The 25,683-nt window shown below is 47.6% G+C and overlaps 1 protein-coding gene across 1 annotated transcript in view; it reads left to right on the top strand.

Moving 5' to 3' along the window:
- The window catches only part of TMEM255B (transmembrane protein 255B), a 788,288-nt gene that overhangs the window by 120,305 nt on the left and 642,300 nt on the right, over positions 1-25,683 (top strand). Inside the window, exon 3 of the mRNA XM_078658950.1 lies at positions 2,033-2,095. Coding sequence (XP_078515076.1) covers positions 2,033-2,095 — 63 coding nt within the window. The remainder of the gene's footprint in view (positions 1-2,032; positions 2,096-25,683) is intronic.

Raw genomic sequence — 25,683 nt, forward strand, 5'->3', positions numbered from 1 at the left:
GAACCCTGGTCCCCAGATTAGAGATCGACCGCCCCCTAGCCATTAGGCTCCATCCTTCACTTGAAAGCCCTGTCCCCAGGGCAGCATGAGTTCGCGTTTGTCCTGGGGGCAGCACATTCATTCTAATATGTCGCTTTTTCCTTGGTTGCGCCGAGTACACCTTTTTAAAGGTTTGCTGTGGTGCAAACAAGGAAAGTGCTGTGTATTCATAATATGGCTCCAGGTAGAACTACCAATAACATCTGGATTCTAATACAGCTTAATTTAAAATTGTGCTCTAAAATTCACATTTTGAATTTTGTTAATCGAAATCTCAGCATCGTAATGAGATTTCTCCATTTACATGCAATGGAGCCACCAAACCTAACAACCTGTTGATTGATCCAGAAGTTCGGGTTAAGGCTTTAGGCACGTTTGGGGGTGTGGGTTCTAGCCAGATGGGTTGGCTTCTTTAGAAACTGTGATGCAAAGCCACTTACCATGTAAAAACTGTCTGTTTAATGGCACCTCTGACTCCACTGCTCTGCAGCTGAGTGAAGCTCCTGGGGACACAGCGCTACCCAGCGCTGATCATGGCAGTCTGGTGCGCCAGGTCGCTCTGCCCTCTTTCTTTTGAGTCCACTGATTACTGACTAGTAAGGCTGACTCTGGGATCTTTACCACTGATTTAGACTATACAACACCAGTGTACTGCCCGTCAGGAATAGCCTATGGCAACTGTGCCCTGGTAGTTTGTACTGAACAAGTATCTTCTCACTTACTTTCCCTGTATGGTGGATTTTTGCCCCTACACCAAGCTTGGACTACACAATCGAGAGCTGCAGGCTGCCGGCTAATGGGTGATGAATGATGGGCCAGTACTGGGGTGTGCACACTCTGAGGGGCAATGATTTCCATGAGCATGTCATCACAGCATCTCTTGAGTGGATCTGGTTGAAGGGCGAGCACAAGTGATCACAGCTCAAGCACTGTGGTGCAAAACCTAATGTCAAGCCCCCTCAACTGCATGGGTTCATAATACTAAGCAGACAAGCATATGTCTGACCCAGATGTTGGAACCATAAGGTGCAGAAAGGGCAACAGAGTGGGTTTGTGCTATACCAGGACTGTGCCACATGATTTTGAGATTGTTGGACCCTGGAGTGTCAACTGAATGACATCATTCTAGTGTATGTCAGCTGACTACTTGCAATCTGGATGGGAACAAGAGTGGCAACAAATCCGAGTGCTCAAGTGTGCATTGAATGACTGGTCTGTCCGGCCGCCCCATGAAGCAGATATGGAGAAGGTGGAGATGATGTGTGTTTTGCTTGAATCAGGATAGCTACCGGAGGAGCTGATGGATGGTGGTGTTCTCAGGGTGCCCACATTGCACCTGATCCACTGCACGTGACTGTGGCACGTACATCTTGTGCTCCTGGGTATTCGCCCACTGGCAGCACCTTGGAGCCAAGACTTGTTTAATCACCCACATCCCATGAAGGGGTAGACCTTCCCTGATTTTGAGTCATTCTCCCTCACAAGTCCTTGACACTAAATGATGCCCGAAACCTTATCCACACATCACTTTTTGAAATGTTGTCATTGGTTTTGTCAGTTTACAGAATACATAAACCTTTTTGAACAATTTATCAATACCATGCACGATTCCCAACCTTTCTCATCTCTGCTGAGGTTTTGCGGTCTGCCCATTACTTCAATAACAATTACCTTCCATTTTTAGGCCATAAATGGGTTGAACATGGGATGTGGGGGAACATCAGCGCCCAACTAAACTGGTTGTGGATGTTACTAGTATTCTGGATCTCGGCCGCTTAAGTTGATAATAACATTATTTTAGCTTTTAAAACTGTTATTTCTCTAATTATAAAAGTTAAGAAATTGACCTCCGGCTTGGATTTGAAACAAAGAGTGGATGTTAAACCTCCCATGTCTTTCAAATATGAAATCTCCGCGTCATGATGCTTAAGTTTACACTGGCTCTTAAAATGCTTGAATGCTGACTCAGATGTTTTTTTCACTGTCCCTCTAGCTTGCCTTTGGATCTTTCCTTGGCATTATTGGAATCCATTTGGTAGAGAACAGAAAGCAAATGGTGAGTAAGTACTCTGCTTTGTTGCTTATTATGTCTGTATACCTTCCTTCAAGCATGCACTGCTAAAGGTTGTAACGGAGTAGCTTATATAAATGAGTTATGATAAAGCCAATAAACGTGGGCCTGGTTTAGAGTTTGGCGAACGGGCTACTTCATCACATACGTGGTGGACATCCCGTCTGCCATATTACATGTGCCAATGGCTCTAGTGCAGTTGTAATAATGCGGAATCTCAATAACTCCCTTTGACTTTTGTACAGTTGATGAATTAAAGGCACACTAGCTATGTGTACATTTGCACACATTGAGTATGCACAGTGATCAACACAACTACAGACACCTATTTTCACTAGGTTCACGAAACACACAGGATCGCATGAACATTTACTTAGAACCATACAGGTATCAATGCCCACAGACCAACAGTTATATGAATCCATAGGCAGCAAATAACAGATTGAAGCGCATCAGCATAGCACAAGATGGTGTGCAACAGGGAGCACATAGTGAAATGAAAAACCGGAACACGGTTGATATGGAACAGGCGGCTATTAGTAATGCACCTCAGGGAAGCACTGAGTGATGGTCCTCACATGAGAACAAGGTGCTGCACCTCATGCTACCACTATTTGATGTTCCTTGTTGGAGCAATGTGGGCTGAGCATCAGGAGAGAAACTTGGTTTATATATCTGGTGTGTATTGCTTATTGTGCATCAGGAGAGTGTTGATGTATGTGACATTTAGGTGTACAAGGGTGTGTGTTTTAGGGGAGCACAGAGCGATGTCAGGGGGCACAAGGTGATCTACAATAGGTTTACATGATAATGTGCAACAGGTTTGTGTGTCCTAGTCTTATGTGAATGCTTCAGCTAGACCTTTTTTTTTACTCACAACATTTTGAATGCTGGAATTTTTAAGCCTATACTCATAGTCAAAGTAAAAATATTCTTTATTCGAATGTCAAAGACAATCTTAAAACAAAAACATTCAAAGTGCAAAATCATGTATAGCACTTGATAAAAGCTATACAAAAGGTCTACTAAAAATTAAACCTGTTACACTAAAACGGCATTAAGAAAACTGCTTACTCTAAAACGTTCATCGCTACCTGGTAGTAATTGGAAAAATCTTAGGATAAATCCATACAAGCAAGATATAAAGGTAGTTTTTTTGCAATAGTGTACTGTTCTAGCAGCAGCAAATTAAGATTTAAACGTTGTTCCATTATGCCTAGGCTTCGCCTGAACCCATAATGGCAGGGGATAAAACACAATTGTCATCACACATCTCTCTCAATATATTAATGGGGTCCTGGGGGGGGGGCCGACCGGAGGGAGGCCTGCCCCGCCCGGGGGAATTTGGGGCCGGGGAGAGGGGGGGGGGGTAGAGATGGCGCCACACGGGGACGGGGCCTGGGTTTTTTGGTAGCTTTTGGGCTGGGGGGCGGGGTTGGGTTGGGCTTCCTTGTGGGCGGGGCTGTGGTATCCGCCCGGCCACGCGGCAGAGACACCATTTTAAGTGAGGTGTCTCGGCCGCCGGGCGGGGGGTGGCGGCTGAACAAAAATTTTTGGTTTGTGAGGAAATGCCGCGTTGCAACGGTGCACGGACTGTTCACAGAGAGCGCCGGTGTTTGGCGGGCTCAATTGCACCATAGGGACCGCGGCAACGATAGAGGCGGACTTGGGACTGCAACTGATGGCAACGATCTCCCGGCAGGCCGGACACTTCGCGGGTGCAGGGACGGGCCGGACACGTCGCTGGAGGCCGGAGGAGCTCGGGTGAGCAGCTTGCGGCTCCACGCGGCCGAGCGGATGGGCCTGTTCTGCCTGGTGCGGGCGGTCAGGCTCCCACGTGGGACTAGGTGAGTCCCGCTGCCCCTACCCGAAGGGTCCGTGCGGCCGCCGGGGTTTTAAGTTGGGGCAGGGGAGAAGATAGACGGCGGTGCTTCTTGGGGGATTTCTGCTCTCTCTGCACAAGGGGTATCTATGGTTTAGCTGCATGGCATTGGGAGATTGTGGGTGCTGTGGTGGGTGTTAACGGGGTACTGTGGGGAGGATGATTGGGTACACCTGGCCTTGTAATTCGGTATGCAGCATGTTGTAGTTTAATCTTTATTTCCCATACAATCTTTGAGTAGTTCCCTTAGAGAGTTGGAGACAAAACATGAACACTTGAGGTAAAATGAAAGGATGTGATGCCTATCGGATGGCTGGAATGTACAATCAATGTAAATGGGAGCAATGCCGCCCCCCGGCTTGTAGGAATGGTGTGATCCTGGGCAATGGTATTGTTGTGATAGGACTGTGTAGGAAGGGCATGCATGTGTCTACAACTTTGTGGTGCGACTGACGATTCTCTTAACTGCCACTCAATGCAGTGATACAAGCTAATATGCTAAGGTGAAGCCCCTTTGGACTTTAAAGGAATACACTTTTTGGGGGATTTTGGAGAGCTTTATTAGATTTGACATTTGTTGCACGATTGGCATGCTAAATATGTTCTAGACTCAGCTCGTGTTAGGTCTCTGAGAGCCAAGCCAACCCTTGGTCCGACCCAGGCTCAGCTCTCCTCAATCATTTAACACCAGAATTCCATATTTCATATCCGGATTCTGTATATTAAACTGCTGTTCCGTGGATTCTGTTTATTACACTGCTGTTCCGTTTTGAAGCAGCTCTGTATTTGAAATCATACACTTTTATTTGTAGTAGGTTCCTTATTTCGAGCTGGGTTTCTGTCTTCAAACTGGAAATCCTGATGTGACTCTCGAGCCCTGATTTAGTCAGATTAGCGGGCCATAACATCTCTTGGATCAGAGAAGGACAGGCAGAGGGCCCCATTCTACAGCGCAATTCAATCGCGCTATCACAATGACCTACACATAGGTATATAATACTCTGCGACTGATTGTGATATCATGCAAACTTACTTTATTTTGCTTTTGGTAACAGGAACTAGGCCATCCTTAATTCAGAGTTTTGACTTTTGTTCGATGTATCATTGATTGAGAGTTTGTAGTTCAATGGGCACGGCTGTACTGTACCTTAGAGCGTTGTAATACAGTTTGGAAACATGTAAACCGCTATCCGACTGGTTCAAGCGTCTTTTCGATTTTATGTATGGGATGTTGATTCCCTGTCCAGATCATGTCCACATTCATGAGAATTGCCCATTGTCTTTCATGTCCACATTCATGAGAATTGCCCATTGTCTTTCATGTCCACATTCCATGAGAATTGCCCATTGTCTTTGGCACAGGCGGTCCTAGTATGATGGAACTAATGAGGGCTCTCTGCGAATCAGATTGCTGTAGTTATCCAGCTACTTTTCTCTTGCGTGTCCCCCTTCAGTGACCTCAGGTGTCATATTATCGTTCCAATCGTCTCATATCCCCATTACAGGCACTTTAGTGACTTCTCCTGCCTCCGGAGCAAGGAACATTTGCCCTACTTTCCGCGCTCATCGCAACCCTCGGGGAGGAATGACTTTTATGACTAATTACGTTTTATTCATAATGAATATTGTATATCTTATTACTCGACCTATACGCCCTCTTAGGTGTCAGCAAGGTTCGCAATGTCAGGAGGTTGTGAAACCCACATTTGCTGCCAATGTCCTGGGTCTCGCTGCTCCTTATTGACGGGTTATATCTATGCGGAAGTTACCTGGACGAGTAGGCCATCCCCTATGGTAAAGTAGGGAGGAGATGTCTTGCATATGCAGGGGGAAAGTTTGATTACCTCTTTCCTTGATTAGTAGCGATATCTTGTGGTCATGGACACGAAATATTGATTTCCCGCCTTCTTGGTACGAGGAATAGGGCTCTGTTGGGCAACTGCGGTGTAGGCCTGGGCGCTCATTCACTCTGATCGGAATATGGTGCATTTGCCTTGCATCCTTTCATCTGACATGAGCGATGCATGTGCACTGACAGGCCTAATATAAGCTACGTTACCGAAGTGGTGGGGTCCACTTGTTTCTGAAGTGGCGAGGAATTGGGTGAGTGGAGAGCAGAGCCGGAGCATATGCTTGGCAATCCAGGTAGGGTATTGTACTTCATTTTAGATGGCGCTTGATTGCGCGGCAACCCTTGGTACCTTTGGTGATGCGCGGTTTTTCGGTAGAGCACTGCGGAGTTGCACTTTGCGCCTCCGTTTAAGTGAAATATATTGAATTCGGGGCCCAGGTTCCTGTCTTGCAAGCTGTGAAATGTATACATACTTTTCTTTACAGTTTACATATTGCTGATCTTTCCTATGCAAGGTGCATTACGGAGTACCACGCGGATGTCTTCTGTAGGACCATTGTATTAGGGTGGGACAAGGAGGCGAGCGCATAGAGTTTATGATAGTGACATTTTTCACGGTTGAAGGCCTGGAGGGAACAACCTAACAAGATATCTGCAGGTGCGCTTGTGAATACGGCACACAAAATTCACGTTTCAATGGGCCGCGGGCGTTTCGAGTCGCGCGGGATGAGGGGTACGTTCTTTGCAGTGGGCTTTTTCCTGGCGGACAGGCTCTGGGGGTGACGCACTGTGTGAAGGACTTCTTTCTGGGTGCCAGAGAGGGAGCATGGTCCCATGTCGGTGTGGTCATTCTACGGGGTGAGCTCGACTCCGTGGCCAGGGAGCACGCCCGCCGGAGGACGGGGGGGTCGCAACGCACAGTGGGGTCTGACGCCGAACGCTGCTGCTGCCATGTCGGGGGCTGCGGGGTAGGGTAGGTGACGGGGGGGTGGGGGCACTGCGGCAGGGGTTTCGTCCTGGCGGACGGGCGCAGGTATGGGACACGCATCCGGAGGGCTTCTCTCTGGTGGGACGGCCGGCTCGGCGGGCTGCCTGCAGGCGCTGAGCGGCTTCTCAGGCCTGGTGTTGACAAGGGGGCCCTGGGCGCCAGAGAGGGGGCACGGCCCCGTGTTAGTGCGGCATACCTGTTAGGGAGCTCGATTCCGCGGCCAGGAAGCACGCCCCAGGGGTGACGTCGACTGAGGGCATGGCCCTATACAGTTAGTGACGGAGGGCATGGCCCTATGCATGGGTGACGGAGGGCATGGCCCTACGCATTGGGGACGGAGGGCATGGCCCTATACATTGGTGACGGAGGGCATGGCCCGATACGTTGGTGACGGAGGGCATGGCCCTATACATTGGTGGCGGAGGGCATGGCCCTATACCTTGGTGACGGAGGGCATGGCCCCATATACATTGGTGACGGAGGGCATGGCCCTATACATTGGTGACGGAGGGCATGGCCCTATACATTGGTGACGGAGGGCATGGCCCTATACATTGGTGACGGAGGGCATGGCCCTATACGCGGTGACGGAGGGCATGGCCCTATACATTGGTGACGGAGGGCATGGCCCTATACATTGGTGACGGAGGGCATGGTCCTATACATGGTGACGGAGGGCATGGTCCTATACGTGGTGACGGAGGGCATGGCCCTATACGTGGTAAAGGAGGGCATGGCCCTCTACATTGGGACGGAGGGCATGGCCCTGTGGTTAGGGGGGAGGACCTGCCGGCGGTTTGATCGCGTGGGCCGGACAGCACGGGGTTTTTTAGGGGGGTCCGCGGCGGCCATATAGTTAAGAGGTGGTCCTGCCGAATGGGGCAGGTGGCGCGTCCCGGGTTTAGGGAGGGGGAGTCCTAGGGGGGGGGGGTCGAGGCCCGTTAACACGTCCCTCGAGTGGCGGTTCTTCCTAATATATGGGGGAAGAGTAGGAGAACTGTTTGGAGTATCGGGGGGTAGGTCAAGCACAATAAAGTATTTAGCCAGGTGGAGAGGCAAATTGACGTTATGCTAATTGTTACTGTTTGTGGGTTGTGGGAATCAGTTAGGGGAGGGGGTGGGGGTGAGGCAGGAAATTACATATTTATGTTTAGATTGTGCGGCGCAGGCCGAGGATGTTATTGTGTAGGATGCACCTGCTTCCAATAAAGCGGCCTTTATCACACTTACATTGAGTCTCGGGTCGGTGCTTTCTCCCCCCCCCCCTTTCCCCAATGGGCCCCAATGGGGTCCTGGGGGGGGGGGCCGACCGGAGGGAGGCCTGCCCCGCCCGGGGGAATTTGGGGCCGGGGAGAGGGGGGGGTAGAGATGGCGCCACACGGGGACGGGGCCTGGGTTTTTTGGTAGCTTTTGGGCTGGGGGGCGGGGTTGGGTTGGGCTTCCTTGTGGGCGGGGCTGTGGTATCCGCCTGGCCACGCGGCAGAGACACCATTTTAAGTGAGGTGTCTCGGCCGCCGGGCGGGGGGTGGCGGCTGAACAAAAAAAAATTCCCTCCCTCCCTCCCTGGGCCATGATACGGGGGGGGGTGCCCACGGGCAGGCACTACACTTTACGGGGGATTTTCCTTTGCGGGGGAGAGGGGGCATGGGGATTCTGGGCTTGTTTTGTTGGAGGCTGGTGCAAGACGGGGTTTGAACGGGGTGATGAGTTTGTTGGACGTTACATCTTGGTGTCCTTAGGCTCAACCCTTTTTTGAATGAATAGAAGCAGAAGAGTTCGTGCTTTGTTGATAATTGCTCTTTATTTGTATAGCTGAAATCGTAGACAGCCGACACGTGTTTCTCCTGTGGCGAATTGCGCCAGGGCTTTTTCAAGGCTATTTACAATGTTTTGTATTCTGTGTAAAAAGGGGTTTTTTGGATTGGGTGGGGGGTTTTCGCATGTCGCTGGAGCAGGTGTGGGGTGCATTCTGTATGTGGGGCGGTTCTTCCTAATATATTGGGGAAGAGTAGGAGAACTGTTTGGAGTATCGGGGGTAGGTCAAGCACAATAAAGTATTTAGCCAGGTGGAGAGGCAAATTGACGTTATGCTAATTGTTACTGTTTGTGGGTTGTGGGAATCAGTTAGGGGAGGGGGTGGGGGTGAGGCAGGAAATTACATATTTATGTTTAGATTGTGCGGCGCAGGCCGAGGATGTTATTGTGTAGGATGCACCTGCTTCCAATAAAGCGGCCTTTATCACACTTACATTGAGTCTCGGGTCGGTGCTTTCTCCCCCCCCCCCCTTTCCCCAATGGGCCCCAAAAGTCACTTTCACCATGATTGTAATGGTTGAGTCAATTAAGGAAATGGGTCTGTATCACTTCTGATCAGTTCGCCTGCCCTTTTTAAAAACGAGAACTATGGTGGAGCTGGACCAACAAGGAGGGAGAGCATTCAAGTCACGGTTGTTAAAAACATTGGCCAGCAATGGAGCCCAGAGATCAATTCTGCACTGAAAGATATTGATGAGTACCCTGTACGGCCTAGGAGATTAGAGGGTGAGCTACTGTTGAGGACAATATTCACCTCATCTACCGTAAGCAGAAGCCTATCAATATAATCAGTTTGAAAGAAAGACTCAATATGGACATTGAGACCAGATAGAAGTACTACAGTAGATCCTGTTCAAATGGGTGATCCACTGATCCCCCGTAATGTGACTGCTCAATAAATTAAGAGACGAATCTTGTACTTGGAGTTCCCTGACCACTCTCCAAAATTCACTAGAGTTCTTTAACCTCTTCGACGCTCGTGACGGAACCGTTCCGTCACGAGCCACGGGTGGGCTGTGCTGGTGACGGAACGGTTCTGTCACGGCCCTGCCACCGCGCCTGCGCGGCACGAATTCCGCGCCTGCGCTAACGTTCTGAAGAACGGGCGGGGCAGTGACGGAACCGTTCCGTCACAAGCACAGCTCACCCGCGAGCCGTGACGGAGCGGTTCCGTCACAAGCACGGAACCGCCGCGCGGCCGCCCCACCCCCTTAGCGCTGCGGCGGAATAGCCGCCGCAGTGAAGGGGTTAAAGATGCTGCACAGTTTAGACGATCCCAGTTAACCCTTTGAATTTTTCACTTCCTGATCCTCAACACCTCTTTATACTGAATACAGGCCAGGGCAATCGCACTAGGGTTTCTGGGTTTATTACACAGAACAAGTAGCAGGTTCCTATCCACTTGGTACCAGGATCTATCAAACCAACACATGGATGAACCAATAGACCTAACAGGTGGCTTAACTAACAGATCTTTTATTGCATTGCACAGTCCCGGAAATAATTACACAGATGCTCCCTTGGAGGGATCTCAGCCAGACATAAAAACAAAATATCCAGATTAGCCTTAAGCAGCCTATTAAGAAATGGTATTGGATCGGGCAAACACCATACAAGCCTCAGGCCATTGTGCTGTGGTGATGGATGTAAAATGGCTTCTCTAGACCCTTCAATACAATCTAATGGCGAAAGTAACATAGCTGTCAATGGGTTATGGTCCCTGAAAGCTGAGCACAATATCTCACTGTTATACAAATATTGTGAAAAACTTTGATTGATAAAACAGTAATCTATTATAGATTCACAACCTTGTTCGTTGTAAGTATGTGCCCTGGGTATACTGTCATAGACAGACTCATGCAAATTTACAAGGCCACAACCCGAGACATAATGGCTGAACTCAGCCCCTCTCAAATCTGAGCTACCAGCAGTTACGCCCATGTTACAGTGGCGCTTATCACTATTGTCAGAGGATAAATGGCTCAATTTAGTGTTGAAGTCTCCACATATCATAATATTACTACCCTTACTGCAACAGCAGAGTTACAATTAAGCATACGTTTATCAAAAATATCAAATACAATCTGATCATTCCTGTTGGCAGGGCTGAAAAAGTAATTGTTATAAAAATGAATAATATAACATTTTAAACAATGAGAGACAATAATGTCTACCACCTGGACCTCCGGGCAGCTAAGGTTCAGTTGTATTATTTTGGCCTTAATTCTAAGTTTTATCCAAATTAGCAAACCTCCCTGTGGACGCCCTGAAGTAGAGTGAGCAGGTGAAATTGAAAAACAAGAGTAGCCATTAAGTACTACTGGAGTTATGGCCCAAGTTTCCTACAGAATAACATCATAGTGTTCAAGCAGGGAAAGCTAGTGTTTTATAACCATTTTGCTATTGATCCCTGAAATATTCAAAAGACAAAAAGTAAACTCACACAAGTATCCCCTGGATCTTCTGCTAAAGACAGGGCTCTGATCATGTACATGTACGTGTTCTCTGATGAGGAGCAAAACACCTTCAGAGGAAATAACAGGAGAGTTACCCCTTAATGTACAGGAAAGAGCTACATTACCAGTAACCCTGGCTGTATTCAAATATTAACCATCCCTATAACTTTCAAACTCGACATTGGGTATGTCTACCAGTCAGTCACACCCCTCCATTCCTTCCAAGGGCACACATGTATTACTGGGGCCAACCCCAGGGAAGCTGGAGATGCAATTCACAGGATCATACCTCATGGCAGGAGCTGTAGTGGAGCCTAGAGCAGAAGGCAACCTGAAGAGTGAGGCTTATGAAAGCAGCCCAATAGAAGGGCAAATATCCGGGAAATCCCTGGGAAGGAGAGTTTAGGGCGTGTTAATAGGCTGCAGACAATATTCTCATCTCTGAACTTAACAACTAAACAATCAACCAGGGATTGCCTTCAGGGAAGGTCCGATCCAGTTGACCCTTCTAGCCATTCGAATTTGTGCTGAATGCAAAGGGTCAAATCCCATAAACTTAGTTAGGCAATGAAGTACCATGAGTATCAGCTAATCAGTGGTCTCGGCCTGAACCAATTCAAGTCTGGGGACATTAGCCAATATTAAACTTTGAGGGAGGTAAGTTCAATACCTGGATTTTTCTACCCGAGTTCTCAAAATGTCTTTCCGAATACTCAAATCCATTACAGTAAGTCTTCTCCATGATTGTTCTAAGCCTTGGTTGGTCTGACACAGCTATCTGTAAAGAGAAGAGGGGAGGGACGAGAACAGTAGAAGTATGTACAGGAGCTGATAGTAATTGATTAGTTGGAACCACAGAAGACAGAGTTTTGTTGCCCCGTATATCAGGTCCACAGTGAACATTCAACTGTATTGTGTTGACAATATTACACGCATTACTAGAATAAATAGAAATACTAGAGACTAAAGGCATAGCAGAAAAAACATCAGCGGAAAGGTTGGCACATTTAGAATCAAACATCTTGGTCAATCTAGCCTCTATACTGTCACGACAATCTTGTATGAGTTTTAAATGCATTTCCAGTATAGTGTCAAACCTGACACAAATGTCGTCAGAGTTAGACACTGTGGGAATTACCACCCCATTGTCATGTTTAGCATTTCCATCCTTAGGACTGGGCAAAGCCTTCCACCGTACAGTCCCACCATTCTTTTTGATAGAGGGTTTATGAGCTACAGAGATGTCAACAGAGTTTATTCAGGCATTGTCCAGGGTCACTGGGTGAGTAGATACATGAGTAGAGTCATTAGAAACGGTGTCCCCCAGTGAATCAAGGACAGCTACAGGTGGGTCCTCCTACTCCTTTCCAAAAAATTTTTCCTCTCAGTTACATCTATTTGCTTGGAGAGAACCCCCTGCTGACGCAACAAGAAAGAATCAATAGTGGCAATCGTGTTATTCGCAGCAGTGCTATTCAGAATTTTTCTTTTGCCCATAGTTAGATCTGGTGGTCTCTAGTTGGCAGAGAAAGGTACCGATGTCCAAATAGGGACCCTTGCTTCTAGTCAGGGTAAGGGGACACACTCTTTGGATAACCCCTGCTCACCCCCTTGGTGGCTTGGCATGATCAGACAGGCTTATCAAAGGCAATGTGTAAAGTATTTGTACCAACACTCACAGTAACACAGTGACAACACCACAAATGGACTCCACACCAGTTTAGAAAAATAAAGTAGCTTTATCTAACCTACACAAGACCGAAATGACAAAAATCCAACATACACAGTTCAAGAATATGATTTTAAAAGAGTTCTATGGTTTGCATCAAAATAATCCTAAGTTGCGTCACTTTTAGCCCAAAGTACCTGTAGATGCGACAAAAGTTCCAAGTGAAAGCTGCAGCGTTGAAAAACAAGCGATACCTCACTCCTGAGACCCTGGGGAGGCGATGCGACAACCCCGCTGCACGCAGAGGGCGTGTTGCGATGAATCCGGTCTGTATGGGAAGGCATGCGATACCTTGTATGGATTCTGGTGCGCAGGTTCGGTAGGAAGCGTCTCGCACAGGCACGATGCGACGATCTTCGGGACAGCGGCGATCTTCAGTATGGCGACGATGCGTGGCGCAGCATTGATCTTCTCCTCTCGCGGCCCCACAATGCGTTGGCTCTGCGTCGATGTTCGCAGCGACGGGATGCGATCCGCAAGCAGGCGATGCGATGGTTTCTCACAGCGACGACAGGCTCTACGACAATACTCGCAGCGACAGGAATCTTCCCGGGGCGATGCGCTGTGCAAGCAAACGATGCGTCGGTTCTTGCAGTGGCAACATGTGCTGCTACGATCTTTGCGGCGACAGGAATTTCCTCGCACTGTCGACGATGCGCTCCACAAGCGAGCGATCCATGCAAATTGTAGATCTTCTGTTCTTCTTTCCCAGCTCCCCAAACGGCAGGCAACAACTTCCAGAGGCCCCACAAATGGGTCAAGCACTTTAGGAAGGGCAGAAGTCACACAGTAGAGTTCAGGGGGGAAGCTGGGGGTGAAGTCCTTTTTTTTCTTGGACTTCTTAACAGGAGGCCAGCTCTCCTCAGGCCCTTGTTGATCTCTTCAAGCAAGGGGACACAGCAACAGCAAATTCCTACCCCTCTCCTTGGCAGACAAGCAACTGCAGGTTAGCCCACAAACACACAGCGGGACAGTCCTTCCTCTTCAGTCTTCCAGGTTTCTCCTTGACAGAGGATCCTTCTTGATTCCAGGATCATCTAATTTTCTGAGGTCTGGGCATCCCTTTTTATGCCAAAATTCTCTTTGTTCTCTGAGAGCAGAGAGGCCTTGGCCTAGTCAAAACCAGTTCTGGTCAGTCCTGGATCACTTTGTTTTCATGCCTTCTTATTTCCTTTGAAAGAGAGGGGCAGGGTTGTCAGCCGCCCAGCAGGAGGTGGAGCCAGCATTGTGGCAGGCACAGCCTTATTCTGGCCCAGGTGCTATCCCCTTCCACCACTCAAGATGCAGCTATTCAGCCTAGGGCTGACTCACTCAGCTCCTTGGAGCCAACCCAGCCCCTGTCACTCACAAACCAGACAGTCAATTCACAAACAGGCGAAGGCACACAGAAATATCAGACAAAAAAAACAGCCACTTTCTAAAAGTGCTGTTTTCAAACACAGGATTTAAAAACCATCTCTCCTAAAAGATGTGTTATTAAATTCTGAGTTCAGGGATACCAGACTATATTTTTCTATCTTGCTCCTATGGGAAAATATGCAGGTAAACATTATACACAGCATTCCCCGTTATAGCCTATGGGCAAGATAGCCTTTCAATAGTGAAAAACGAAATTGGCAGTATTTCACTATCAGAGCATGTCACCTAAATTAGTACATGCTCTACCTTTCACTAACACTGCACCCTGCCCAGGGGGGTAACTTGGGCCTTCCATATGGGTGTCCAATGTGCACAGAAAGGGAAAGGTTGGGCCTGGCCAGTGGGGACACTGGTCAGGCCGGCATGGCAGTTAGCAACTGCACACAGGCACTGCGGTGGCAGGCCTGAGACACCATTTTAGGGCTACTCGTGTGGGTGGCATAACCAGTGCTGCAGGCCCACCAGTAGCATTTGAATCACTAACCCTCGCACACTTAGGGCACTCTACTAGGGACTTACTGGTCAATCAAATATGCCAATCATGGATAACCAATCACAATGTTATTTACCCAGGGAGCACTTGCACTTTGACACTGATCAGCAGTGGCAAAGTGCCCAAGGCATCTAAACCAGCAAAAACGAAATCCAGCACAGTGTCAAAAATACAGGAGTTAGGGTCAAAAAGTCAGGGGAAACCACGCCATGGATGCCAGGTCTAACACCCATGGTGATGGAAAATTGGCTTCCAAATAATGTCAGACAACAGGATCTAGAGGAGTAGGATAGCAAGGCCTCATCAGGCCGCTGATGGCGTCCCGCTGATGGAGCGGGTTTACCGGCTTGGGTTACTTCACAAACTACCATACTCACCTAGGCCTATAAACACTCACACAATAAGCCAGTATCTTACCGCTGCAATCAATTTTGATATTCCTGCATGATGAATTCACCTTTACCAGTTCTTACCAACCCTATCACCTTAGGTCTTGATTTCCTCTGGTCAATAGATCAGGTTGTTAGTAGAATAGGTAGAAATGATACTAAACCTTTTCTTCAAATGACCACAGATTCGAGAGAGTTTTACAAGTTTTATCTAATGAATAATTTTGTGAGTCAGATACCAATACATGACATACACTGAATTCTTAGGAAAATAATCAATAATTGAACAATATATGTCTTGGTTAAAATTTCACAATGACAGTGCCTGGAAAGAGTGGAAACAGAGAGCAATACGAGGACAATACTACTCAGAATTGTATTTACCTAGAATTGTGTGAGGACCAACCCCTGGCCAAGGAGCTGGATAAGGGCCCCTGGATATTCAGGAGCCAAAGGATCAGGACAGGTTCAGGACAGGATAGGTGACCTCCTCGAATTTTCTCCTGCATTCCCCTTCTAAATGATTAGATTCTTCTCCGTCAGTATCTTTGTCTCTTTTCTCTCTCTCTCTCTCTCTCTCTTGAATCTTCTATCAGAGTGCTCGGATAGCGTCTCTGACCTCTGTAGCGTTGGCCATCATCTGCGTCGGTGATGGATCTCTGACAGAGTCTGTGACATCTAACTGACTAAGCCTACCTTAGTTATACTATTCTATGTGCATGTACCCCCCCCCCCCCAATGTTTCAATATCGAGAAAACCCCTACTGCCGATTGGGCAAGGAGATGGGGAGAGGTCATCACACCATACTAATTTATTGCTTTTTCTTTAGTTCATTGTTCAATATTTCTGCCCCTTAATTTTAGTTGCCCAAGCTTTATTCCCACCCGCATTTCACATTGATCAATACATTGTATACGAAATATAGTTTTCTCCCTTCCCCTCTTCGGGTCGAGAGGTGAGGTCTTGATCCTCAGGATAGGAAGGCAGAACAGTCTGTGGCTTACCCTGGGTCGTTGTGTGGTTTATAAACCTGCAAAGCACACTATAATACCTTATCAATCAATGTCCAGCCTGTCATTGAAAAGTAAAAGTATTTTAATTTGCACCCAACTAAACATGAAAATACAAATGTTTACAATGAAAACCAGAATTCTCTAGCCAGACCCTCCAGGATATAGTGACATCTCATAGAAAATTCTGCAGCAATACATTTTGTGGCACCCTATTGGGTTTTTTGCACAAAACTAGTATACATGTCTTAATATCCTGCCCAGTCCATCGAATAAAAACATGGACCAGTGAACCGGAGATCCTTCACTTAAGCAGCTCGCTTGGCCTATTTGCTGGGACTTTGACAAGCTGTCTCTGCTTCATCAGACATACTAAGGAAGCAGTTCAAATGGAAGGAGGGTTTGAGTAGGTAACTCTGGCTGTTCAGTGTCACTTACTTTGCTGCATGCTGCAAAGCAGTTTGGGAAGTAGATGGTACGTACGGATGTAACACACAAAGGTAAAACACAATATTGACGGGGCTGCAGAATATACTTATTGCCCTGGAAATAGCCATTTTGGTGCATATTATTTTCTGTTACTTTGGCAGTAGCAAAATCAAGATTTGCCTGAATTGTGTACTCCACAGCTATGTCAACACATCAAATTGGTTGTGGAGAGAGTCCGAGAGCAAAGAGAACCTACTGTAAAAATTAGTTCAGAACTGATTGATTGACACCTCAAGATAGCATGGACTGGGAACGCAAACCGGCTCCTTGCAATTGAGTCGGACCAGCCGAAGGGGGGGTGGGGTGGGTGAAGGGGGGGCAGGGTAGAAAACACTGCAGCTTCTTTTGTTACAGGGGACAGATATTGCAGCTATGTCCAAAACCAGCCCCCATCCTGGCGGCCCACCGGGGAAACACCCAGCGCCCGCTACGGCCAGTTTGGCCCTGTCTGGGAGCATTTTTTACAGTAGCTGCAAATTATATTCAACTGGCAGGGTAAGATGTCAAATTCTATGACTTACGTTTTTGTTTTTTATATCACATTTTACTGAGTTCAACACAGACATGTACATTGGCAATGGATTACACCACTGTGCAGGTATTTCCTTTACTCGCCCCCTTGCCACAATCCAACAATAAAGATAAATAATCATACAGTGTTACCCCCATCTCCTCCCTCCCCTTAATCCTTTCTTGCGGTGTCGGCACTTCTAAAAAGTCCCTAATTTCTTCAACCAGTGAGTGGGCCGTGGCCTCAAATCGTTCCAGAGGAATCGCTCTGTACCGAGCATAACTTTCTTTTATTAACGCTATGAAATGAACAAAGAGGTCACTGTGATCTGCTTCATTTAGGTTGTTTACTCAACTATGGATGGGAAGGGTAAGGGTAAAGGTAAAGGTACAGTTAAGTTTATTGTTTAGTTAATTAAAACCCCAACAATATTAAGAGTACATGACAAATTAAAAATCAGAAAAAGTTAATAAACACTTCATCAAACATTAGTTTGTTATCTCAAACTAACCTGGTTAATATACTTAAGCTAAAAAGCTAAATGACACAAAAGCTAAATAGAAGGAGATGACTTTCTTGCATTGTTACAGTAAAGTGTGAATATCATCTTAAAGTGAATTACGTTTGCAAAATAAGCAGACAAAAACAGGTATATTGTTTTTTAATACGTCTCGGTGATGGTACAGTGTGCAAAATGAGCAAGGTAATACTCCAACTTCATTCTTAAAAGTCATGAAATACATAATGCTAAATGGAAGTATCACAGAAGCATCATTCTTATGTTGAAACATAAAACATAAGGATACTTAATATAAAATGTGTTTCAAAGTGCATAATGTGCAAGGTGATTCCAAACTTCTTGTCGCCGCTTCACTCCTAGATTAATGCCTAACATGGGCCTCATCACATGGTTGATGCAGTATACCAAAGAAACGAAGACACTCGTATACCGATCATGAGTGGTGTAAAGTGTGACGTGCTGTCCAGACAAATCGTTCCAGCGGCATTCATATTTTAAAACATAAAACCTTGATCTGAAAACGTTTTCAATGTGCAAAATTACTCAATCCAGACCCACACCCCATTTTTAGATTGAGTCATAATAATTACAACCTCTAAAATTGATTCAATGTGCAAAGAATTGGTTGATAACTTGTATATTATGCAGGAGTAAAGCGCATTGTACAAGCTGGAGATATTACGTTAGTCCTGCACCTCTGAGTTCCAGCGGCTGACCATCCAGATAGCAGGTTAAGTGCTATTGCAATGTATTGTATTGTACTGTAATTGCATTTATATAGCGCTTACTACCCCTGACGAGGTGTCGAAGTGCTTTTTCGGCGAGTAGCCCGCTACTCCGGGACCCATAGAGGATTAGTGTTGAATTAGTATAGTGAAACATGCAATTACATTTTAAGTGGTGGATAGGTTAGTCAGTTATCGGTTAGTCAGTTATTTGGATTCGGATCCGGAAAGATAGCAGAATCTTGAAGCACACTAGCCCGGAAACCCATAAAGGATTAGTGCTGAATTAGTATGGTGAAATATGACAGTAATTTGAGTGAAGGTCTGAAAAGGTGCAGAGTGACCAAACTGAGAACTCTAAATACTATGGCTTTGTGAGATGACAAGGCGTCCTTGTGTAAAACGTTGTGGGTGTTCTTCAAGAATTTCAAGAATCTTGCAGTTAACTGAACTTGGGTCCCACTTATGTATGCTCCAATAGCGTCCTGACACTTCCTGATTCCCACAGTCCGAAATACTAGTGTTAACCAATAATGCCTCAGCCCATTCAGTTCTTTACATACACATACTACATGCGACAAAGATTCAAATTTATAGTTGCAGAGCCTCCAGTTCGGGGCCTTAGTGACTTTTGTTCAACTATGTTTGTAGGGTTTTAGGGGTATAATGCCCCATCTTGGGCTGATAAGGTCTTTTTTCAGGTTGAGACTTAGGGCATCATTAGGACAAAGTCCGCCCGCCATCCTCACGGTAAAAGGGACCGCCCACCATACGGGCGGGGGTCCCCTAGGGGCAATTAGGATGTGCCCGCCACAGTGGCGGGCGCATCCTGCATTCCCCGCATTGTGGCGGGTGGTGCACTCAGCACCGCCCGCCACAAGGCCAGGAAGGCATGTTGTACACTTCCATGCACAACATGGCAGGCACCGCGCAGTGCCTGCCATGTTGTGCATGGAACTGCTGGGGGTACCATAGGTACCACCCATGTGCACCCCCCACCCCCAAGAGTACCTTGCCGCCACGGAAAGGCATCTTTCCGCACTCATGTTAATATGGCTGGCGGTGTCTAACTGACACGCCACCATATTAAACCTTTTTCTGCCCGGTCAACTCTTTGCCCGGCGGAAAAGTGGCAGACGGTCTTTTCGTCCGCCTCGGTCCCCCCCGCCATAGTAATATGGCGGGGTGAAATGGGTGGCAGGCGGGGCAGATCACGGGCGGATCGTCACCGCCATGCGGGCGGTGGCGATCCGCCGTTATCCTAATGGGCCCCTTAGTGCGCAGGATAAATAAGAGGCCCTCCCATTGGACTGGTAAAGAGAGGTGCACAAATCTGGATGGGCCATGATCCTGTCGATCACCTGTGGACTTCAGCCTTACATTTTTTAAAAGCATTTTAGCGCGTGATCTTAATGGAAGGTTCAGATTGATCATTTACTGAACACCCGCAACACAGATGGAATTTCCTGCACATGCTTTCCATGAAAGCCTACTATTCTGCATGTTTGACTATATCAGGCCTCTCAATGAGTGCTGGGGGGGGGGGCAGTGGTCAGCCTTGAGATAATAGCTGAAAAATCTGGTCTCCCCCAAGGTAGCTTGCTTGCTGGGGTTAAATTCCAGGAAAGGGACATTACCACTTCATGCTTTCCATTTAGAAAATGGAATTTACCCTTCATCCGTGTGCATTTTATTTATTCATTGCTCTGCTATTATTGTTTTGCCTGTGACAAACATTCTTCTTGGTTATGGGCCTTGAGCTGAGCCCCCTTGCATCATTTCAAACTAATAGCTGCATTTTCAGCAGCAGCGCCATGCAACAGGAAGCAATATATTAGCAACATAAAGTCCATTTTTCATTCTGAACAGCTGTGAGCATCATAAGCAGGTTTTCGAAATTAAGCATTGGGTAGTATTTTGTTAAAATGTTAATGAGATTTTTGTGTAAATAACCTGAACTAAAAAACAAATCAAATAAAAGAAAAAATCGGAATAAACAAGCATTGGAAATGCAATAGGTCTCGCATTAGGAAAGTTTGAGCAATTGGTATTGTAAATGAGACTTTTTTTATTTATGTGTTGGTTTTGAAAATAGCAAAAGTAATAGCTTTGTCAGTTACAATGTCAATAGTTTTAACTTTCGCAAATGTGACACCTATAGCATTTGTAATGCAATGTGTGTTGTATTTACGTGACTTAGATATATTGATATTGCAAATAACAATGGCTTTTAATTTTGTAAATAATTAATACTTAAATAAAATAAAATGGCAATAGCTTAAACGTTTGTAAATAACTTTTGTGAAGATTATGTTCAGTGTATTTCATTGTGACGAAAATCCAAGAACATTGCATTTGCACCTACACACACACACAGCCACACACACACACACACACACACACACACATAGATGTGGTGGTGGTGGATCTGGGGGATATTGTGGTGGTGGATGTGGTGGTGGTGGTGGTGGTGGATGTGGTGGTGATGGTGGTGGATGTGGGGGTGGATGTGGGGGTGGATGTGGGGGTGGATGTGGTGGTGGATGTGGTGGTGGATGTGGTGGTGGAGGTGGTGGTGGAGGTGGTGGTGGATGTGGTCGTGGTGGATGTGGTGGTGGATGTGGTGAAAGTGGTGGTGGATGTGGTGGTGGATGTGGTGAAAGTGGTGGTGGATGTGGTGGTGGATGTGGTGGTGGAAGTGATGGTGGTGGAAGTGATGGTGGTGGATGCGGTGGTGAATGTGGTGGTGGATGTGGTGGTGGTGGATGCGGTGGTGGTGGATGCGGTGGTGGTGGTGGATGTGGTGGTGGTGGATGTGGTGGTGGTGGATGTGGTGGGGGTGGATGCGGTGGATGTGGTGGTGGATGTGGTGGTGGTGGGTGTGGTGGATGTGGTGGTGGATGTGGTGGTGGATGCGGTGGTGGTGCATGTGGTGGATGTGGTGGTGGTGGATGTGGTGGTGGATGTGGCGGTGGATGTCATGGTGGATGTGGAGGGGATGGTGGATGTGGTGGATGTGGTGGTGGATGCGGTGGTGGATGCGGTGGATATGGTGGTGGATGTGGTGGTGGATGTGGTGGATGTGGTGGTGGTGGATGCGGTGGATGTGGTGGTGCATGTGGTGGATGTGGTGGTGGATGTCATAGTGGATATGGAGGTGATGGTGGATGTGGTGGTGGATGCGGTGGTGGTGGTGGATGCGGTGGTGGTGGTGGATGCGGTGGTGGTGGATGTGGTGGTGGATGTGGTGGTGGATGTGGTGGTGGGTGTGGTGGTGGATGTGGTGGATGTGGGTGTGGTGGATGTGGTGGATGTGGTGGTGGATGTGGTGGTGGATGTGGTGGTGGTGGATGTGGTGGTGGATGTGGTGGTGGATGTGGCGGTGGATGTGGCGGTGGATGTCATGGTGGATGTGGAGGTGATGGTGGATGTGGTGGTGATGGTGGATGTGGTGGTGGATGCGGTGGTGGATGCGGTGGTGGATGCGGTGGATGTGGTGGTGGTGGATGTGGTGGTGGATGCGGTGGTGGTGGTGGATGCGGTGGTGGTGGTGGATGCGGTGGTGGATGTGGTGGTGATGGAAGTGGTGGATGTGGTGGTGGTGGATGCGGTGGATGTGGTGGTGGATGTGGTGGTGGTGGGTGTGGTGGATGTGGTGGTGGATGTGGTGGTGGATGCGGTGGTGGTGCATGTGGTGGATGTGGTGGTGGTGGATGTGGTGGTGGATGTGGCGGTGGATGTCATGGTGGATGTGGAGGGGATGGTGGATGTGGTGGATGTGGTGGTGGTGGTGGTGGTGGATGTGGTGGTGGATGTGGTGGTGGATGTGGTGAATGTGGTGGTGGTGGATGCGGTGGATGTGGTGGTGCATGTGGTGGATGTGGTGGTGGATGTCATGGTGGATGTGGAGGTGATGGTGGATGTGGTGGATGTGGTGGTGGATGCGGTGGTGGTGGTGGATGCGGTGGTGGTGGAAGTGGTGGTGGATGTGTTGGATGTGGTGGTGGATGTGGTGGTGGATGTGGTGGTGGATGTGGTGGATGTGGGTGTGGTGGATGTGGTGGTGGATGTGGTGGTGGATGTGGTGGTGGTGGGTGTGGTGGATGTGGTGGTGGATGTGGCAGTGGATGTGGCGGTGGATGTCATGGTGGATGTGGAGGGGATGGTGGATGTGGTGGTGGATGTGGTGGATGTGGTGGATGTGGTGGTGGATGTGGTGGTGGATGCGATGGTGGATGCGGTGGTGGATGCGGTGCATGTGGTGGTGGTGGATGCGGTGGATGTGGTGGTGGATGCGGTGGTGGTGGTGGATGCGGTGGTGGTGGTGGTGGATGGGGTGGTGGATGTGGCGGTGGATGTCATGGTGGATATGGAGGTGATGGTGGATGTGGTGGTGGATGTGGTGGTGGATGCGGTGGTGGATGCGGTGGTGGATGCGGTGGATGTGGTTGTGGTGGATGCAGTGGATGTGGTGGTGGTGGATGTGGTGGTGGATGTGGTGGTGGATGTGGTGGTGGAGGTGGTGGTGATGGTGGATGTGGTGGTGGATGTGGTGGTGGATGTGGCATGACATTTTTATTATATACAGAGGGGTACTTATTTTTTACCAATCACTGACCGATGTTAATGTAAGGGTTGTAGATGGTGGGTTGCGCATGCCTTGTTTTCATTTCCATTATAATGACAATAATCCTTTCTTTGACCCAGTGCTCAATCCACGTGGACTGTATTATAGTGAATACGAGGGGCTTAGATAAATAAATAGGAGAGGCGAGGAGGAAGGGAAACTGGGGTAAGGAACAAGCGACGGAGGAGAACAAGACGGAGGGCATTGCTGTGGGGAGGGGGGAGGAGAAATGCGACACGGCGGGCAGGGGAGGGGGCGGAGCGGGGAGAGCGGCGATGAGGGTGTGAAGGTCTCACATGAGGGGGCGTGGTATCTTAAGTCGTGTTGCTTTGGGAGGCAAGATGAAAAATGTGTAAGCACATCTCTTTCGTAGGGAGTTAAACAAAGTTAAAACAACTGGCTCCAAAGGTTTTGCTTAAGTATGTGTGAAGTAATTAGCTGTCTGCCTCGGCTTTCTTCCATTGCACTGGCATCTAGGTGTTAGGCTCAGATGGCTTGAACAAAAGACGGGCTGATGGTCTTTTAAATCAGGCCTTTGTTTCTGCCCAGCTGGATGTTAAAATAAAGCCTTCTCCCTTCCACGCAGGTTAATACAGACAAATGCCGGCACTGCTGAATGATGTCCCAGCGTCCGAAAACGACACCAGAAGAAATTCAGCATGTTTTACTGAGCCAGAAATATCCGCCACATAACCCTTCTCTCCAACACTGTTTGGAATCGATCGGCTGATTTGTAAAATTACAAGTGGTCAGAGGGATAAATCTGATGGCAAAGAAGAAAAGGAACGCGAGGCTTAAGGAGATTAATGTAGGGATGGATTTGACAGAGAAAAACAGATTTTTGAGATTATAACATTTCAAAGCAATGTGTCACCCGGAGAAGGGGACATTAGATCCACAGAGTAGGAGAGAAAAGAAATGGTTTACTTTTTTGCTTTGGGTTATTTTAGATTTGGGAATTTCGAGCATCATTTGCTTAATGTAAAATCGATTTTAAAGTGGGGTCCGCAGCACCTACTCAGGGGGTCCTTGAAAATTAAACAATATAAACTTGCTGATAAAATAAAAATGCACATAAATAGCAACATTGAAGAAAAAACAAACCTCTATAAATGAAAATAAATGTGAAATTGCAGACAAAGAAATGAAGCTTGTAACTTGGCATGCTTGAGACGCGGCCGTGAAACTGAAAGTACGGCCGACCGACCGTGAATAATTAGGGGGGGAGAAATGCGCAGGGAGGGCTGCCTTTGATGTGGTAATGCGAGGCAGGCAGGCAGGCGGCTGGTGGCATTGTGCACGCTCTTTTTAGGGCTTGCGCTTGCGCAATGACCTAAAAAGCACATGCACTGCATGGGATCGCCAGTGGAATCGCCAGTTAGGTAAACTCTCGATAAGCCCCTATATATCTCGCTCCCGCTCAATGCGCATGCGCATTGAGATAGGTCGCTCGACCTAAAAAACCGAGGAGCGCTGTAAGTCAATAAAGAAACGGCCATCAGCTGACCAGGGTAGAGGTTTCTCAATAGGATTTGCCTGCTCCTCAAGTTTGTATTGAGTAGTTTTCTATTACGGGACTGTTATTTCCTGAAGTACGGTGAGGCTGGTGCAATGCATTTAGCAGGCAGCATGTTGGAGGCCTTCAGAAGGCGAGCTGGAGGCAGTACCCTCAGGGCATAGCGGTCACACGCAGCAGGAAGGAAAGAAAACAAACGCACCTCTCCTGCTGAAGCTTGATCCTTCTTTCTTCAGCCAGACAGCAGCAGGAAGAGCCAATAAAAGAAAGGTTTCTTTCTCTTTTGTTGATTTTGCTGCTACTTCTGTAAAAATGTCAGGTTTTGTAAAAAAAAGTGGCAATTTTGTGTGCCAAAATCCTAAATTCTGGGCAGGGGATGGAAGGATCTTTCTAGCCCTTCTGGATGATAGATCTGTGTAAGAAGGCCTCTGTCTGTTAAACAAAGTAAAACGACTTCAATTGGTGTTTGTTTGGAAGTCCACACTGTCAAATCCTTTAATTTTTCATTTGCCAGAGTGATCACAATGTAAAACACTTTCCTACTGCATTTGTCAGAGTAAACTATAAAAACTCCCTTGCTATTGTGTTTCTCAGAAAGTTAACAAAACCCATTCAGACTGTATTTACTCTAGGGTTACATTTCACAGAGCCCCTTATGACTGTATGAAAAAAACTGTTTAAATTCACACACTGCTAAATTCTCAAACTAAAATTACAAATGTACAGAATGCAAACCAGTTTCTCTAGGCCCTCCTGAACTGGTGATCTGGGGAAGATATTTGTCGGACAAGGCCTCTTTAGGGGAAATTACCCCAAAACGTTTAACTTTTTCCTCCTAGTCTTTGCTGACTCTCTTTGCTTAACCATAGAAAACTTGGCGCTTTCCCCCTGCACAGCAGAGGTAAGGTGTGCGTGCCCGCCTCGCCCGCATTGGGCTGGGTGTGCGGATACAATGGGGTGTTAGTGCCATACACCTGGGTGCCCCATAAACAGGTACACCACATACTCAGGGCAGGTACGGAACAGTCTAAGTAGTGGGATGTAGCACTGAGTGTGACTCCCACCGGATAGCTGTCAACCCTATACAGGGTCTGCCATGGCAAGCCTGCGGTGCGCCATTGCTCCCATGCCTAAGTTGGCATCACTTACGC

The sequence above is a fragment of the Lissotriton helveticus genome, chromosome 8 (genome assembly GCF_964261635.1).
Source record: "Lissotriton helveticus chromosome 8, aLisHel1.1, whole genome shotgun sequence".
Taxonomy (NCBI): domain Eukaryota; kingdom Metazoa; phylum Chordata; class Amphibia; order Caudata; family Salamandridae; genus Lissotriton; species Lissotriton helveticus.